Source organism: Rhincodon typus, chromosome 45 (genome assembly GCF_021869965.1).
Source record: "Rhincodon typus isolate 14 chromosome 45, sRhiTyp1.1, whole genome shotgun sequence".
In the NCBI taxonomy this organism is placed as follows: domain Eukaryota; kingdom Metazoa; phylum Chordata; class Chondrichthyes; order Orectolobiformes; family Rhincodontidae; genus Rhincodon; species Rhincodon typus.
Window position 1 is genome coordinate 5436804 of NC_063376.1, and position 16873 is coordinate 5453676.

General features: G+C 46.4%; 1 protein-coding gene across 17 annotated transcripts in view; it reads left to right on the plus strand.

Moving 5' to 3' along the window:
* The window catches only part of LOC109910522 (nucleolin-like), an 89027-nt gene that overhangs the window by 39507 nt on the left and 32647 nt on the right, over positions 1–16873 (plus strand). For 13 of the 17 annotated variants that reach the window (XM_048620124.1, XM_048620116.1, XM_048620121.1 and 10 more), the window contains 5 exons: positions 4804–4901; positions 6181–6307; positions 11226–11349; positions 15798–15925; positions 16022–16111. In XM_048620124.1, coding sequence (XP_048476081.1) covers positions 4804–4901; positions 6181–6307; positions 11226–11349; positions 15798–15925; positions 16022–16111 — 567 coding nt within the window. The remainder of the gene's footprint in view (positions 1–4803; positions 4902–6180; positions 6308–11225; positions 11350–15797; positions 15926–16021; positions 16112–16873) is intronic. The other 4 variants (XM_048620123.1, XM_048620128.1, XM_048620129.1 and 1 more) reach the window with 1 other exon arrangement.

The following is a 16873-nucleotide window of genomic DNA, read 5'->3' on the forward strand; positions in this document are numbered from 1 at the left end:
GATCAAGGCTCTATTGTACTCTGAGATAATCTTCTTCACTGTCCACTACACCACCAATTTTGCTGTCATCTGCAAACTAACTAACCATACCTCCTGTATTCACACCCAAATCATTTATGTAACTGATGAAGAGCAGTGGACACAGCACTGGTCCTTGTGGCACTCCACTGGCCACAGGCCTCCAGTTCAAAAAACAACCCTCCACCATTCTCTATCTGCTACCTTTGAGCCAGTTTTGTATTCAATTGGCTAGATCCCCCTGGATCCCATGCAATCTACCATGCTGAACCTTGTCGAAGACTTTGCTGAAGTCCATATAGACAATGTTGATCACTCTGCCTTCATCCCATGCACAAAGCCATGCTGACTATCCCTAATCAGACATTGCCTTTCCAAATACATGTAAATCCTGGCCCTCAAAATCCCTTCCAAAAACGTACTCGCCATCGATGTAAGGCTCACTGGTCTAAAGTTCTGTGGCTTTTCCTGACAGCCCTTCTTCAATAATGTCCCAACATTAGCCAGTCCCCTCCTAGCATTCACACATCAATCAATATCTGACACCAACAGTCCTCTGAGATAGAGAATTCCAAAGATTTTCCACCCTCCGAGGAGAAAGATACCTTTCCTTCTCTCAATGCTAAATAGCCAATCCAGTATGCCCAGTTAGACTCTCCAACAGGGGAAACATCCTCCCAAGATCTACTCTGTCAAGTACTCTAGGTTTAATTAAACTTATTTTTCTCTTTATTCTTTCATTGGATGTGGGCCTCACTGACTAGGCCAGCATTTGATGCCCATCCCTAATTACCCCCTTTAACTGAGTAGCTTGCCTGGCCATTTCAGAGGGCAGTTGAGAGTTAACTGCATTGCTGAGAGTCTGGAGTCACATGTAGACTAGACTGGGTAAGAACAGCAAATTTCCATTCCTAAAGGGCATTGGTGAACCAGTGAGGTTTTACAACAATCGGTGGCAGTTTCATGGCCATCATCTCCGAGCATACCACCCATAAACTACTTCTCCACCATCATGTCCTCAGAGCATTAACCTAGGTTTCAGGATTATTAGTGGAGTGACATGAACTCTTTGTCATCATCTGCCCTGAATCTAATCACATCTCAATTCTTTTGAATTCCAGAGAATGCAGTTGCGTTATACTCAGTCTCTTGTAGAGCCGCCTACAGTGTGGAAGCAGGCCATTTTGGCCCATCGAGTCCACACCCACCTTCCGAAGAGCATCCCACCCAGATCCGTGCCCCCTACCCTAACCCTATAACCCTGCATTTCCCATGTCTAACTCACCTACGCATAGAGTCATGCAGCATGGAAACAGACCCTTCAGTTCAACCAGTCTATGCTGATCATAATCCAACTAGTCTCACTTGCCTGCTCCTAGCCTATATCATGTCAAACCTTTCTTATTAATGTACCTACTCAAACATCTTTTAAATGTTGTAATTGTACCCACATCCACCACTTCCTCGGGAAGTTCATTCCACACACGAACCACCCTCTGTGTAAAAAATTTTACTTCTCATGTCTTTTTTAAATCTCTCTCCTCTCACGTGAAAAATATGTCCCTGGTCTTGAAATCCTCCATCCTAGAGAAAAGACAACTACCATTAACTCTATCTATACCCCTCACTGCTTTATGAACCTCTATAAGGTCGCCTCACAACCTCCTATATTCCAGTGAGAAAAGTCCCAGCCTATCCAGCCTTTCTTTATAACTCAAACCTTCCAACTCGGCAACATCCTGGTAAATCTCTTCTGAACCCTCTCCAGCTTAATTATATCCTTACTATAACTGGGCGACCAAAGGAAACCAGAGCACCCGGAGGAAACCCACGCAGATACAGGGACAATGTGCAAACTCCACACAGACAGTCGCCCGAAGGTGGAATCGAGCCCAGGTCCCTGGCGCTGTGAGGCAGCAGGGCTAACCATGTCCTCGTAGGACGGTCCAAAAATCAACATAATGAGCCTTTGTTGTGCCCTCTTTAAGACAAGTAAATCCCTCCTTCAGTCCAGAGACCATAACTGTACACAATATTTCATATGTGGTCTCACTAAAGCGCTGTATAATTACTGCATGCTTCCTTTCAGTGTTCCAGCCCCTTGCAATAGAAGCTGATGTATCATTAATATTCTGAACTATTTGCTGCAATAATACCTGTCTCTTGGGGAAGTGGAGGTTTCAGCTCATTCCAAACCTTTTATATTTTTAAATATTGCTAGTAATTTCTGTAGCATTACTCGGTTGATCCAAATGCTGCTTTGTTCGTAGCTCCTTGAAAGCGGAGTCACAGGTAGACAAGGCGGTGAAGAAGGCTTTCAGCATGCTCGCTTTCATTGGTCAGAGCATTGAGTAAAGGAGTTGGGATGTCTTGTTGCAGTTGTACAAGATGTTGAAAGGACCATAATTGGAGTACTGTGTGCAGTTCTGATCATCCTACTGTAGAAAGGATATTATTAAACTATAAAGAGTTCAGAAAAGATTATTTGGATGCTACCTGGACTGGAAGGTTTGAGTTATAAGGAGAGGCTGGATAGTTTGGGACTTTTTTCCCCTGGAACGAAGGAGACTGAGGGCTGACCTTATAAAGGTCTACAATGTAAGAGGCATTGATAAGGTAGATAGCCAACAGCTTTTCCCCAGGGTAGGGGAGTGTAAAACTAGAGGGCAGAGGTTTAAGTTGAAAGGGGAGAGATACAAAAGGGTCCAGGTGGGCAATTTTTTTCCGCACAGAAGGTGGTGAGTGTCTGGAACAGGTTGCCAGAGGTAGTGGTGGAGGTATGTACAATATTGTCATTTAAGAAATGATTGGACAGGTACATGGATGGGATAGGTATGGTGGGCTATGGACCAAATGCAGGCAAATAGGACTAGATTAATTGTGAAAACTGGTCAGCATGGACAAGTGGGGCCGTAGGTTCTGTTTCCACGCTGTAAACCTCTATGACTCTAATAGCAATTACGCTACCTCAGTACAGGAAAAAAACAAAATGATCCATACAGGGGACGTGTGGAACCACTGAAAGGAAAATGCTGAACAATGGCTTTTCAAGGAGCACTGCCTTTAACCCTGCCACTAACTCTCAGCAGCTTCTCAGTCACAGTGTATTGGAATCAGCAATTTAACTGCCTGGTTAGCCAGATAATCTCACTGAAGTTAACTTTTTACAAAGAATCCAATCTTGTTCTTTCTGATGAGCTTGTCTTTGACAGCTAGACTGTGTTGGAACAGTTGCCAATGATTGGACTGTTAAATAAAGAAGACACAACAGTCCGAATCCCAAAGATCCAGCTAATGAAGCATTCCACTCGATACAGAGTCAACTTAAACGAGTGTTACTGTATATTGTTCAGCTGATCAGGAAACTATCCCAGGCTGCCCGTTTTAACACCACTGGATCAATTGTTGTGAAAGGCCAGATCCTGACATCCATTTGGGGTGGGAGGTGATAATTCGTCATTACCTATTTGCAACAACTTGTAAATCTTCAGTGCCCGGTGTGGAATTTCTAACACTTCCCCAGCATTTCTGACACTGAACTTTGTTCATGCTATATGTTGAGGGCCCATGCCTCAGTCAGGCTAATTGAAGTTTGCCCCTACACAGAGCAGGTGTGAACTCCATGTCAGGCAGTCAAGCCTTCCCAAATATGGTTTGATCAGAAAACTCATAGGCTCAGCGATAGGCCATTCAGCCCGTCTTAGCCAGTTCTGCAAGATGACTGGCATGCATCTTGTCTCCATCCAAGCACCTTGGTTCCGTAACTGTTCAAACTCTTCCGTAAGCTAAGACACTTGGTGATAGATTACCAGTAACCCCTCAGACCAAAACTGAATGTGCTGGACATGCGCAAGGTAGTTGATTTTTTTTTTGTTTTAGTGCAATGTTGGCTAACTTGGTTGCAAAAAAGAAAGGTTCCAGCACTCGTGAAGATGGCAACAGTCTACAAACATTACCTGTGAAGACAAAGAAAGTATCTTTTTCTCGTGACTTTGCTCTGGAATTATGCGGCCCAGACCAATGTGCGAAATCTCGTTCCAATGAAGCTACGGTGTGGAAGCAGGCCATTTGGCCTATCGAGTTCACGCCAACCCTCCAAAGATTATCACACCTAGACCAACGCCATTTCCCAACCCGCCCCCCCCCCCCCCCCCCCCCCCTTTCCCTGTAACCCTGCATTTTCCCATGGCTAATCCACCTAGGCTGCACATCCCTGGACACAATGGGCAATTTACCATGGCCAATCCACCTAACCTGCACATCTTTGGACCGTGGGAGGAAACCAGAGCACCCGGAGGAAACCCACACAGACGCGAGGAGAATGTACAAACTCCACAGTGGACCGAGGGTGGAATCAAACTCCGGTTTCTGGTCCTGTGAGGCAGCAGAGCTAACCACTGAGCCGCTGTGCTGCCCTCTCCTCATTGACTTTCATTGGACAGAATGTTGATTGACCCAATTGTTTTGCAGCTCATCCAACAGAAAACTACAATGGGCTCTTTTTCTTCCTGTACTACACTCACTGCAGTTATACAGAATCACATTCTAATTCAGTCATTCCAGAAAATCCTACCAGTTGGCTGGAACCACTTCAATAAAAATCTTACAAAATATTTCCAATGTTAACTTTTGCCATCTTTATTTGTCACTGTCAATTATGGTCTGAATATTATGCTCGTGGTGGTGGGGACAGCGCATTGCTCCAGAATAGTTCTAAGGTTTGCATGCTGTGCTGTGCTGATGTTCGATGAGTTAATTTAAGTTTTACATTATTTTCATATCTAGGAGCTCTGAAGATAGAGGAAGACACCAGTGCAGAAGGTCAGATAATGGGTGAAAGAACCAGACGGAAAGTGACGAGGAGGAAACCAGAAAGTGACGAGGTGAAGTGCATAAACATTCCTAGGTCCTAGCAAAGAACGTTCTATTCCCACATGGTCCGTCCCACCTCTCCTCATTCTGAATCACGGAATTGTTACAGGCCAGAAGGAGACCGTTCAGCCCCTCTTGTTTGTGCTGTCTCTCCAGCCAAACAATTCTCTTCGTGCTATTCTCCAGCACCCGCCTCCCCCCCCCCCCCCCCCCCCCCCCCCCCCCCCCATCCCCACCCACCATGACCTGCCCCTTTGGCGATAACCATTTGATTCCCTTCCAGAAGCCTCAATCGAATCTGCTTCTACCACACTCGGGCACCGCATTGCAAATCCTCACTACTTGTTCAGAGGATGATGTGGGCATCACTGGTGCATTCAACTTTTTTTTTTTTACTGTATTCATTCATGGGATGAGGGTGTCGCTGGCCAGGCAACATTTATTGCCCATCCCTAATTGCCCAGAGGACAGTTAAGAGTCAACCACATTGCTGTGGGTCTGGAGTTCTATGTAGGCCAGACCAGGTAAGGATGGCAGTTTCCTTCCCTAAAAGATGTTAGTGAACCAGATGGGTTTTTCTGACAATTGACAACGGATTCACGGTCATCATTAGATTCTTAATTCCAGATATTTATTGAATTCAAATTCCACCATCTGCTGTGGCGGGATTCGAACCCAGGTCCCCAGAATGTTATTTGGGTCTCTGGATTAATAGTCCAGCGATAATACCACTAGGCCATCATCTACCAACCCCGGGTGCCCCTTCATAAGCCGGTGGTGAGCTGCTGCCTTGAAGCTCTGTGTGGTGTAGGGGCACTTGCAGTGCTGTTAGGGAAGGAGTTCCCCAAGTCCTATCAGCACGCAAATATCCCTTCACCTCCCCCCCCCCCCCCCCCCCCCCCCAAACTCCCCACTGTCTGCCCTAGTCACCCGTGATCCCTACCCCTTTTGTCCAATCAACCCCAACCAAATTGTGTCATCCCCCACGTGACATTATCCTCTGCTTCTCTCTGTCCTTCGCTATCTCCACTCCTCCTGTCACCTTTGGCCCCTTCCTCTCTACTCCCACCCCCTTCCCTCCCCTCACCATCTCCACTCCCTACTTGTCCCTCAGCTGCCCTTTGCCCATCCTGCATTTCCCACCACTCTTATCCCCTCTGAGCTATGTGTGGGCAGCTTTATACCTAGTGTGCAACAAGTAACAGTGATTAGACAATTTTCAAGTGATTTGTCCTTTGCTCGCTGAGTTCTGGAGATGGCCTTGATTTTCACACTGATCTTAACTTCAAGGCGGAGATACCAGAAGCCAATGAGAAAGTTAAAGGAGCGAATGGCCAGGCTGAGGCGGTTGCTGCAAATCTCCATCAGGAAGCAGAGGCTCAGTATGTGGAGAAAAACAAGGAAACCCCCAAATCAGGTAACTGTGGTCATGTTGCAACTGCATAGGACATTGGTGAGGCCACTTTTGGAGTACTATGTACAATTCTGGTTACCCTTGTACAAGAAGGATGTTGTTAAACTTGAAAGGGTGGAGAAAAGATTTACCAGGATGACTGGAGGGTTTGAACTACAGGGAGAGGCTGAATAGGCTGGGGCTATTTTCCCTGGAGCTTCAGAGGCAGAGGGGTGACCTTACAGGGGTTTATTAAATTATGAGGGGACATGGATAGGCTGGGGGAGTCCAAACCTAGAGGGTGTAGGTTTAAAGTGAGAGGGGAAAGATTTAAAAGGGATCTGAGGGGCAACTTTATCACACCGAGGGTGGGGTATTTATGGAATGAGCTGCCAGAGGAAGTGTTGGAGGCAGGAACAGTTACAACATTTAAAAGGCATCTGGATGGATATATGAATAGGAAGGGTTTAGAGGGATATGGGCCAAATGCTGGCAAATGGGAGTAGGTCAGATTGGGATTTCAGGTAGGCGCGGACGAGTTGGACCAAAGGGTCTGTTTCCATGCTGTATGACTCTGAGTGAAACCAATGCCTTGAAAGCAACTTTGTCAAAGTTCAGAGGGACGGGTTAGGGCAGGGTTTCCGTTTTCTTCAGCAATGTCGGTTGATTAATGCATGGGCTTCGTCCGTTCATAATAATTGCTTTCTGTAAAAACAACACTGAACTTCAGAGGAAGGGCTGAGGGTTTTCCTATTGAGTACCAGATGTTGCAGTCAATTTCTCATTCCCAGCACCTAAACTTTAAAAGCAGACAGTTCCGCTGAGCTGCACAGAGACGTCTTATCACCTTGTACGTGAAATCGGGACGCTCAGTAATACGAGAGACGTCAGGGATGCTGGAAATCTGGAATAAAAGCGCTGGAAATACTGGGAAGGTCATATAGAAACTTCAGTATGGAAAGAGGCCCTCCAGCCCATTGTGAAAGGTCTGGCAGCCATCTGTGGAGAGACGTCACAGAGTTCCTGCTGCAGGCTGATGAAGGGTCAGTGACCTGAAACATTCACCGTGACTCTCTCCCCAGAGATGCTGCCTGTCCAGCTGAGTACAGTCAACTTTGTTTTAACCAGCACTCTTGATAAACTGGCAAAAATTATGTACATCAAGTATTAGCCTGGAGCTCAGTGACCAGTGGTGTTCCACAGGGATCTGTTCTGAGACGTCTCCTCTTTGTGATCTTTATAAATGACTTGGATGAGGAAGTAGAAGGGTGGGTTAGTAAGTTTGCCAATGACACGAAGGTTGGCAGAGTTGTGGACAGCGTGGAGGGCTGTTGTAAGTTGCAAAGGGACATTGACAAGATGCAGAGCTGGGCAAAGAAGTGGCAGATGGAATTCGATCCAGAAAAGTGTGAAGTGATTCATTTTGGAAGGTCGAATTTGAATGCAGAATACAGGGTTAATGGCAGAATTCTTGACAGTGTGGAGGAACAGAGGGATCTTGGGGTCCACGTCCATAGATCCCTCAAAGTTGCTACCCAAGTTGATAAGGTTGTTAAGAAGGCGTATGGTGTGTTGGCCTTCATTGGCAGGGGATTTGAGTTTAAGAGGTTATGCTGCAGTTCTATAAAACCCTGGTTAGACCACTCTTGGAATATTGTGTTCAGTTCTGGTTGGTTCATTATAGGAAGGATGTGGAAGCTTTTAGAGAGGATGCAGAGGAGATTTACCAGGATGCTGGACTGGAGGGCAAGTCTTATGAGGAAAGGTTGAGGGAGCTAGGGCTTTTCTCTTTGGAGCGAAGCAGCATGAGAGGTGACTTGATAGAGATGTACCAGATGATGAGGGGCATAGATAGAGTGGATAGCCGGAGACTTTTTCGCAGGGCGGAAATGACTATTACGAGGGGACATAATTTTTTAAGGTGATTGGAGGAAGGTATAGGGGAGATGTCAGAGGTAGGTTCTTTACACAGAGAGTGGTGGGCGCGTGGAATGCGCTGCCAGCGGTGGTAGTGGAGTCAGATACATTAGGGACATTTAAGCGACTCTTGGATAGGCACACGGATGATAGTGTAATGTAGGGTATGCAGGGTAGTTTGATCTTAGTAGGATAATAGGCCAGCACAACATTGTGGGCCGAAGGGCCTGTACTGTGCCGTACTGTTCTATGTTCTCTATTCTATCAATCATAGAATCCCCAGAGTGTGGAAACGGGCCATTCGGCCTAACAAGTCCACGCAGACCTCCTGAACAGCGTCCCACCCAGACCCATCCCCCACCCTATCCCCACATTTCCCATGTCTACCACACCTAATCTACACATCCTTGAACACTACAGACAACTTAGCATGGCCAATCCACCTAACTTGCATATCTTTGAACTGGGGAGTTTACAGTATTATCCTGTCCAATTATTACAGTTTTTTGTAATCTATTTACCTCTGTGTAAATATACTTGTTCAATTGAATGGCCACATAAAATATCAATGGTTGATCCAATTTCAAATCAATTTCTCTTCAAATACTGTGATATCTGAATAGTCAGTTGAGGGTGCGAGTGAGAAGGCTGTCTGCTGCTTAGTTTTATTTGAGGCAAAGTTTCCTTATTATTGAAGTGATTTCGCCGTTAATAAAGTGCGTATACCCTCTGCATTACTTTTCTATTACATAGCATGTGTTCTAGTATTGTTTATGTGGACCATTTGATTATCCGAAATATTTGATCAATCAGCACATTCCTCGTCCCATAGGTGCCGGAAAACTTACCATTTACTGTATCTCCTATGTTTTCCACCCAGAATAAACTCGATATAAACTCTGAACCTACATTTTATCCTCGGAGAACGTGGGGAAACAGACTGGGTAACCCATGCTCGACAGGGAATCAAGTGTTAATTTGTTTCTCCTGGGATGTGGGCACTGTTGACTATGGCAGGATGTGTTGCCCTCCTCCAGTTGCCTCTTCGGAAGCCGGTGGTGAGCTGCCTTCATGAACCTCTGTCATCCACCCACAGTGCTGCTAAGGAGGGACTTCCAGGATTTTGACTCAACAACACAGAAGGAATGACTGATATATTTTCAAGATGTGTGGCTTGGAGGGAAACTCGCAGGGGTGCTGGCGGTCCCATGTATCCATTACTGCTGACCACCTGGATGTCAGAGGTTGCTGGTTTAGAAGCTATTGTTGAAGGATCCTTGGCAAGTTGCCGCAGTGCATCTTGGAGATGTACACACTGCAGTTACCGTGCATTGGTAGGAAGAAAGTGAACATTTAAGATGGTGGTTGAGATGCCAGTCAAGCAGGTTGCTTTGTCCTAGATGATGTTGAGCTTCTTAAGTATAGCTGGAGCTTCACTTATCCAGGTTTTAGATAGTTGACAGGCTTTGGGGAGTCAAGAGGTGTGTTACTCACTGCAGAATTCCCAGCACCTGACCTGTTCTTGGAGCAACAGTATTTTTATGATTGACTGAGTTCAATTTCTGGTCATTGGTAACTGCCAGGATGTTGATAGTGGGAATTTGGGACTGGGAATGCTGTTGAATGCCACGAGGGTGGTTCGATACCCTCATGTTGTCATTGTGTGACGCAAATGTTACTTGCCACTTTATCAGGCCAAGCTTGAATGTTATCCAGGTCTTGCCACAAATGGATGTGGATTGTGTCAGTATCTGAAGAGATGTAAATGGTGCTGAACAATGTGTAAGGATCAGTGAACATCCTCACTTCTGATCCTATGAAGGGAAGGTTATTGATGAAACAGCTGAAGATGGTTGCGTCTAGGACATTCCCCAGAGCAATCCCTGCACTGATGTCCTTGGACAGACCCAAAGACCACGACCATCTTCCATTGTGCTAGGTATGACTCCAACCAATGGCGTGTTTTACCCCAATTCCCACTGACTTCAATTTTGCTGAGGCTCCTTGATGCCATACTCAGTTAAACCTTAAAGTCAAGAGCATTTGTCAGTACCTCACCTCTTGAGTTCAGGTCTCTTGTCCATATTTGGACCAAGGCAGTAATGCGGTCAGGAGTTGAGTGGCTGTGCTGGCACCTAAATTGAACAGCAGTGAGCTGGTTATTTCGGTCTAGTTCTGTGACTCAGTAACCCCGTTGACATCCCTTTCCATCTCTTGCTAATGACCATGTGGTGGTACTTGGCCAGGTTGGACGTGTCCTGCTTTTTGTGTGTAGGGCATAGTTGGGTCCACACAAAGTGAAGTATCCAGTGAAGAAATGCCTGAAGGCACATCACATTGAGTGGTTGAAGATTGACATCTATGGTGCAGTGGACCACAGGAGGGGATAAAGGTGGATCATCCACTTATTTTAGTAGCTGCAAAGTGTTGCAAGTGCTTCAGCTCGTCTTTTGCACATATGTGTGGTTGCCCAGTTATAGGAAGGACATTATTAAGCTGGAGAGGGTTTAGAAGAGATTTACCAGGATGTTGCCAAGTATGGAAGGTTTGAGTTATAAAGAGAGGCTGGATAGGCTGGGACCTTTTTCACTGGCGCGTGGGAGGTTGAGAGGCAACCTTATACAAGTTTATAAATTATGAGGGGTATAGATAGATTTAATAGCAGTTGTCTTTTCCCTAGGATAGAGGATTTCAAGACTAGGGGGTCTATTTTTAACGGGAGAGGAGAGAGATTTTAAAGAAGAGATGAGGGGCAAATTTTTTACACAGGGTGGTCCGCATGTGGAATTAACCCTAAGGAAGTGGTGGATGTGGGTACAATTACAACGTTTAAAAGATATTTGGATAGGTATACAAATAGGAAATGTTTGGAGGGACCTGGACCCAGGAGCAGCAGGTGGGACTAGTTGGAATTATGGTCGGCACAGACTGGTCAAACTGAAGGGTCTGTTTCTGTGCTGTGTGACTCTATGACTGTAGATGTCTGAACTAAACATGGTGTTCTCTTTTCCTCTCCCTCAAACAGCATTACAGCTGATTGTGAGCAACCTGAATTCTTCAAAGAATTTTGCTGAGCTGCAGATTGCTATTATCACATTCTTCAAGGAGAGAAAGCTGTTGGTCACATCCATTGGCGTGAAGAAATCGAGGTAGGGAGGGGTGAAATCAGTTTGTCATTAGGACAGTGCCTGCTGCTGCACTGGTTTTCAATACCCAGTGAAATTGTGGGGTGAGATTTTGAGGTGGAAGTGGCAGCCATCAAGCTCAGGCTGAGTGTTACCAGCTACGAGACCACTTGAAATCATAGAATCATTAGAATCCCTACGGTGTGGAAACAGGTCTTCGGCCCAACAAGTCCACACCGAACCTCGGAGCATCCCACCCAGACCCATCCCCCTATAACCCACCTAATCTACACATCCCTATGGGCAATTTAGCTTGGCCAATCCACCTAACTTGCACATTTTTGGACTGTGGGAGGAAACCAGAGCACCCGGAGGAAACCCACGCAGACACTGGGAGAATGTGCAAACTCCACACAGACAGTTGCTTGCGGCTATAATCGAACCCAGGTCCCTGGTGCTGTGAGGCAGCAGTGCTAACCACTGAGCCACCGTGCCGCCAAATGTTTGTGGTTTTGTTTTCCGTCGGTGGGCATGGCTCAGTTCTTGGTTGTCTGGGGCCCTGAGGCTACTGCAACCACACTTCGTCGGATGGTGAGTCTTTTCTCTCTATCAGGTCAAGTTTTGATCCCTTGCCCCTCATGTTGAACAATATGCCCCCTCCTCCCACCGCTACCAGGACAGCTCTCAACTCCACCCTGTCCCAAGCCACTGGTCTACCGTCACCGTCCCTCCTCCTGCACTGTCAGTGACCCATTCTTGTTCCCCACCCACATTCTCCGAATTTACATCCAGCCAGTTCCCAGCAGGTCTGGGGTCACACTGAAGAAAGAAATTTAGGAAGCAGTGCACTTGGTGTCTTCTGTTTCCCCCTTTAATTATGTTTTAATCAATCTGTTCAGGCTTGAACCTTGATCTCCTGGCGTAGAGGTAGGGGCATTATCACTGTGCCATGAGTTTCCATTTCAGTCACACTCGTACAGCCCTTTGGCCCATTGTATCCATGTCAGTCATTAGACAATAGTTTATTCTAATCCCATTTTCCAGCACATGGCCTGTAGCCTCGTACGGTCTGGCACTTCAAGGCTCATCTAGTAAGTTTTTAAATGTCGTGAAGGTTCCTGCCCATTACCACCTTTTCAGGCAGTGAGGTCCAAATACCCACCATCCCCTGAGTGGAAAACTCCTTCCTCAAATCCCCTGTTCCTTACCTTCACACTGTGCCCCCTGGCTATTTACCCCCCTACGAAAAGCATAGAACTGTACAGCACAGGAAGGGGCCCTTCAGCCCACGATGTTGTGCCGAACACGACGCCAAATCAAACTAATCCCTTCTGCCTGCCCTTGGTTCGTATCCCTCCATTCCTTGCATATTCATGTGCTTATCTAAAAGTCTCTTAAATGCCCCAGTCATACCTGCCTCCATCACCATGCCTGGCAGCACATTCCAGACACCTACCACACTGTGTTTAAAAAAAAAAACTTGCCCCTCATATCTCGTTTGAACTTGCCCCCTCTTAAGTGCATACCCCTAGTTTTAGACATTTCACTCTGGGAAAGATTCTGACCGTCAACCCTATCTATGCATCTCATTATTTTATAGACTTCAACAAGTCTCCCTTCAGCCTCCACCGCTCCAGAGGAAACAATGTGAGTTTTTCTAGCCTCTCCTTATAGTTCATACCCTCTCCTGCAGGCAGCATCCTGGTAAATCTCTTCTGCACTCTCTCCAAAGCCTCCACATCCTTCCTGTAATGTGGCGACCAGAATAGACCGCAGTACTCTTAAGTGTGGCCTAACCAAAGTCTTTGAAAGCTGCAACATGACATTCTGACTCTTGTACTCAATTCCCCGACCAATAAAGACAAACATGCCTTCTTTACCACCCTATCTACTTGAGTGGCCACTTTCAGGGAACTATGGACTTGAACCCCAAGATCGCTCTGTACATCAATGCTGTTCAGAGTCCTGCCATTAACTGTATACCTTTCCATAACATTTGATCTCCCAAAGTGCAGCACCTCACACTTGCACATATTAAACTCATCTGCCATTTCCCCATCCATATCTGCAACTGATCTATATCCAGCTGTATCCTTTGACAACCTTCTACACTATCCACAACTCCACCGATCTGCAAACTTACTAACCCACCCATCTACATTTTTATCTAAGTCATTTATATATATCACAAACAGCAGAGGTCCCAGTGTGGATGCCTGCAGAACACCACTAGTCACAGACCTCCAGCCTGAAGAGCAGCCTTCCACCCTCTGCCTTCTATGAGCAAGCCAATTCTGAATTCATGCGGCTAAGCCACCATGGATCTCATGCATCTTAATCTTTTGAATGAGCCCACCATGAGGGACTTTGTCAAAAGCCTTACTAAAATCTATATAGACAACATCCCATGCTCTACCCTCGTCGATCACCTTTGTCACCTTCTCAAAAAATTCAAACAAGTTAGTAAGACATGACCTGCCCAGCACAAAGCCGTGATGACTGTCCCTAATTAGGCCATGTTTTTCCAAATGGGCGTAAATCCTATCCCTAAGAATTTTCTCCAATAGCTTCCCAACCACCAATGTGAGCCTGACTGGTCTGTAGTTTCCTGGATTATCCCTATTTCCCTTCTTGAACAGAGGAACAACATTAGCTACTCGCCAGTCCTCCAGGACCTCTCCAGTGCCTAACAAGGATACAAAGATCTTGTTCAAGCAATCTCCTCTCTTGCCTCTCTCAATAACCTGGGGTAGATTACATCAGGCTCTGGGGATTTATCCACCTTAATGCTCTTCAAGAGATCCAACCCCACTTCTTTCTTGATCTCATAATGCCGTGGCATACTAGCATGATCCACACAAATCTCACTATTCTCCATATCCTTCTCCTGGGTGAATACTGACGCAAAGTACTCATTTAGGATCTCACCCACATTCTCTTATCCCAAGCATAAGTTCCCTCCTTTATCCTTGAGTGGTCCTACCTTCTCCTTAAGTTATCCTCTTTAATGTATGTATAGAATGCCTTGGGATTCTTTTTAACCCTACTTGCCAAGGCCATTTCATGGACCCTTCTTGCTGTCCTAATTCCCTGCTTGAGTTCCTTCCTGCTTTCTTTAATTCCTCACGGGCCCTGTCCGATTTTAGCTTCCTAAACCTTACATGTAATTTTCCCGATCCACACTGTCTATGCCCCTCAGAATTTTGTACACCTCAGTCAGAGAACCACTCCAGCCAAGGCAACATCCTGCTGGATCTCTTCTGCACTTTCTCCAGTGCAGTCACATCCTTCCTACAGTGTGGTGACCAGAACTGCGCACAGTACTCTGGATGTGGCCTAACTAATGTTATCTACAGCTCCATCCTAACCTCCTTGCTCTTGATAACTGGAATTACAATTGATGGAGGAGCTCTGCACAAACAAAAGAGATCTTGCATCAAGAGGAGCAAGACCAGCTTATGCATTAGAACAAGGTTGATCGTAGCAAAGATGTGGTTTTGGTATGTTGCAGTTAGCATCAGCAGCACCAGGGAAGGGAAAGAAAATGATTTACTTTTACAATAATTGCTTTTCAAGACCACCGGTGATTGCAAACCATTTTTACAACGAGCTATGTGCTTATGAAGTGTAGACATGATTGTAATGTATGAAATGTGTTTGCTTGTGTACAAAAAGTTTCCTGCAAATGACCAGATCCTCAACTCTAGGTGTAGGTTACAATGGTCACTCTTGACCAAGGCATGCTGCAAAACTCTCTCTTCCAATAGGACAACATGGTAGTTCAGTGGTTAGCGCTGCTGGGGTCCCCTCACAGTGCCGGGGACTCGGGTTCGATTCCACCCTCGGGCGACTGTGTGGAGTTTGCACGTTTTCCCCGTGTCTGAATGGGTTTCCTCCCACAGTCCAAACATGTGCAGTTAGGTGGATAGGCCACGGGAAATGCAGGATAACAAGAATAGAGGGTGGGGGGGGTGTAGTTGGGTGTGATGCTCTCCTGAGGGTCAGTATGGACTCAATGGGCCAAATGGCTTGCTTCTGCATTGTAGGGGTTCTATGATTCTATAATAGGTCCAGTTTTATCTCTGACATCCGCCTGAAGAAGCAGACAGGGCTGCAGTTAAAGGCCTCATCCGAGTAACTTCCTCCATCACTGCACTGGCCTGGATTATCTGCCCAAGTCTCTAGAGTGGATCTGAAGCCCTGACCTCCTAATTCTGAGGCATGATGCTGCTGCCACCAAAGCCGCACTTGATGCTTTCTGAGGCCAAATAGTCGGTCCGTGCGGTGCCCGGGACAGGAATGATTTTCCATCAGATGAGAACAAGGTCGAGAAACAGCCAAAAATCTGATTTTTGAAAAATGCATATTATAATTTTGTTTTTGTTGATTTTCATCTTCTGCCGTACCATGATGAATTCTTCTGTCTCCCTATCCCAAACTCTTGTGTTTTTCCTCTCTTCCCTGCGCCTCAGAAAACGTGGCTTCGTAACCTTCCTGTCTGGCAAGGACACAAGCCGAGCGCTGAAATACAACGGGGAAGATTTGCTGGGCCGTGCCCTGCGGATACGCAGACCCCTGCAGATTCCGAAGCCGGTAGCCGGTAAGTTCAAAAGTCTTAGTCAACGTTCAATCCTTGCATTCTTCCCGCAAGCGAGCTTGTTCGTTTGTTTGATATGTGGAATGTTTGTTTTAAAAGTTGTCAAGGGTAGGAAACGAAAGCTTAAGGATGCTGACGGGGAGGCCTCGATTCTGTGCCCGGCAAAGAAAAGCAACATTCAGAAAACAAGTACGTACGTGGCGTCGTTACAGCAGCATTCGAGAACCACAGTTGAATGTGCCGGCAAATTTGGTGATGAGAGGGACAGAGCAGCTAGTTCTCTCGATCTTGGGGTCCCTTGAAGCTGACTAGTAGCCGACTAGTCTCCGAGCCTCGGTGTTGTGGGTTTGGGTCTCGCCTGGTGGACCTGAGCACAGAACTTGGGGTGACAGTCACAGTGTGATACAGAGAGGAGTGCCGCGCTGCTGGAGGTGCCGTCTTTCAGAGAAGACATTGTCAGCTCAGACGGACGTGCGAGATCCCATGACATGACATGACGTGACCACGTTTGTGTCTGAACCAGTATCTGAAAACAGCTTGCAGTATGCGAGTTGGCTGCTGGGTTTTGATTCAAATACTCCAGAAGTTCACTCGGTCTGTCTACTGCATTTGCTGCTCACAATGTGGTCTCCTGTTCATTGGGGAACTGAAGTGTAGACTGGGTGACCGCTTCGCAGAACACCTGAGTTCTGATGTCAAAGACGATCCTGAGCTTCCAGTTGCCTGCCACTTCAACACAACTGTGGCCAACATCTGTGTCTCAGGCCTGCTGCCATGTCCCAGCGAAGCTCAGCCAAAGTTGGAAGAACAACAACTCATATTCTGCTTGGGAACTCTGCAGCCTTCTGGACTCGACACCGAGTTCAACAACTTTTTAGGGCTTGAGCTCTCCCATGTTTTTACCTGCAACCCACACACACCAGGCCTTGTTATCACAGGGTTTGCTATTAC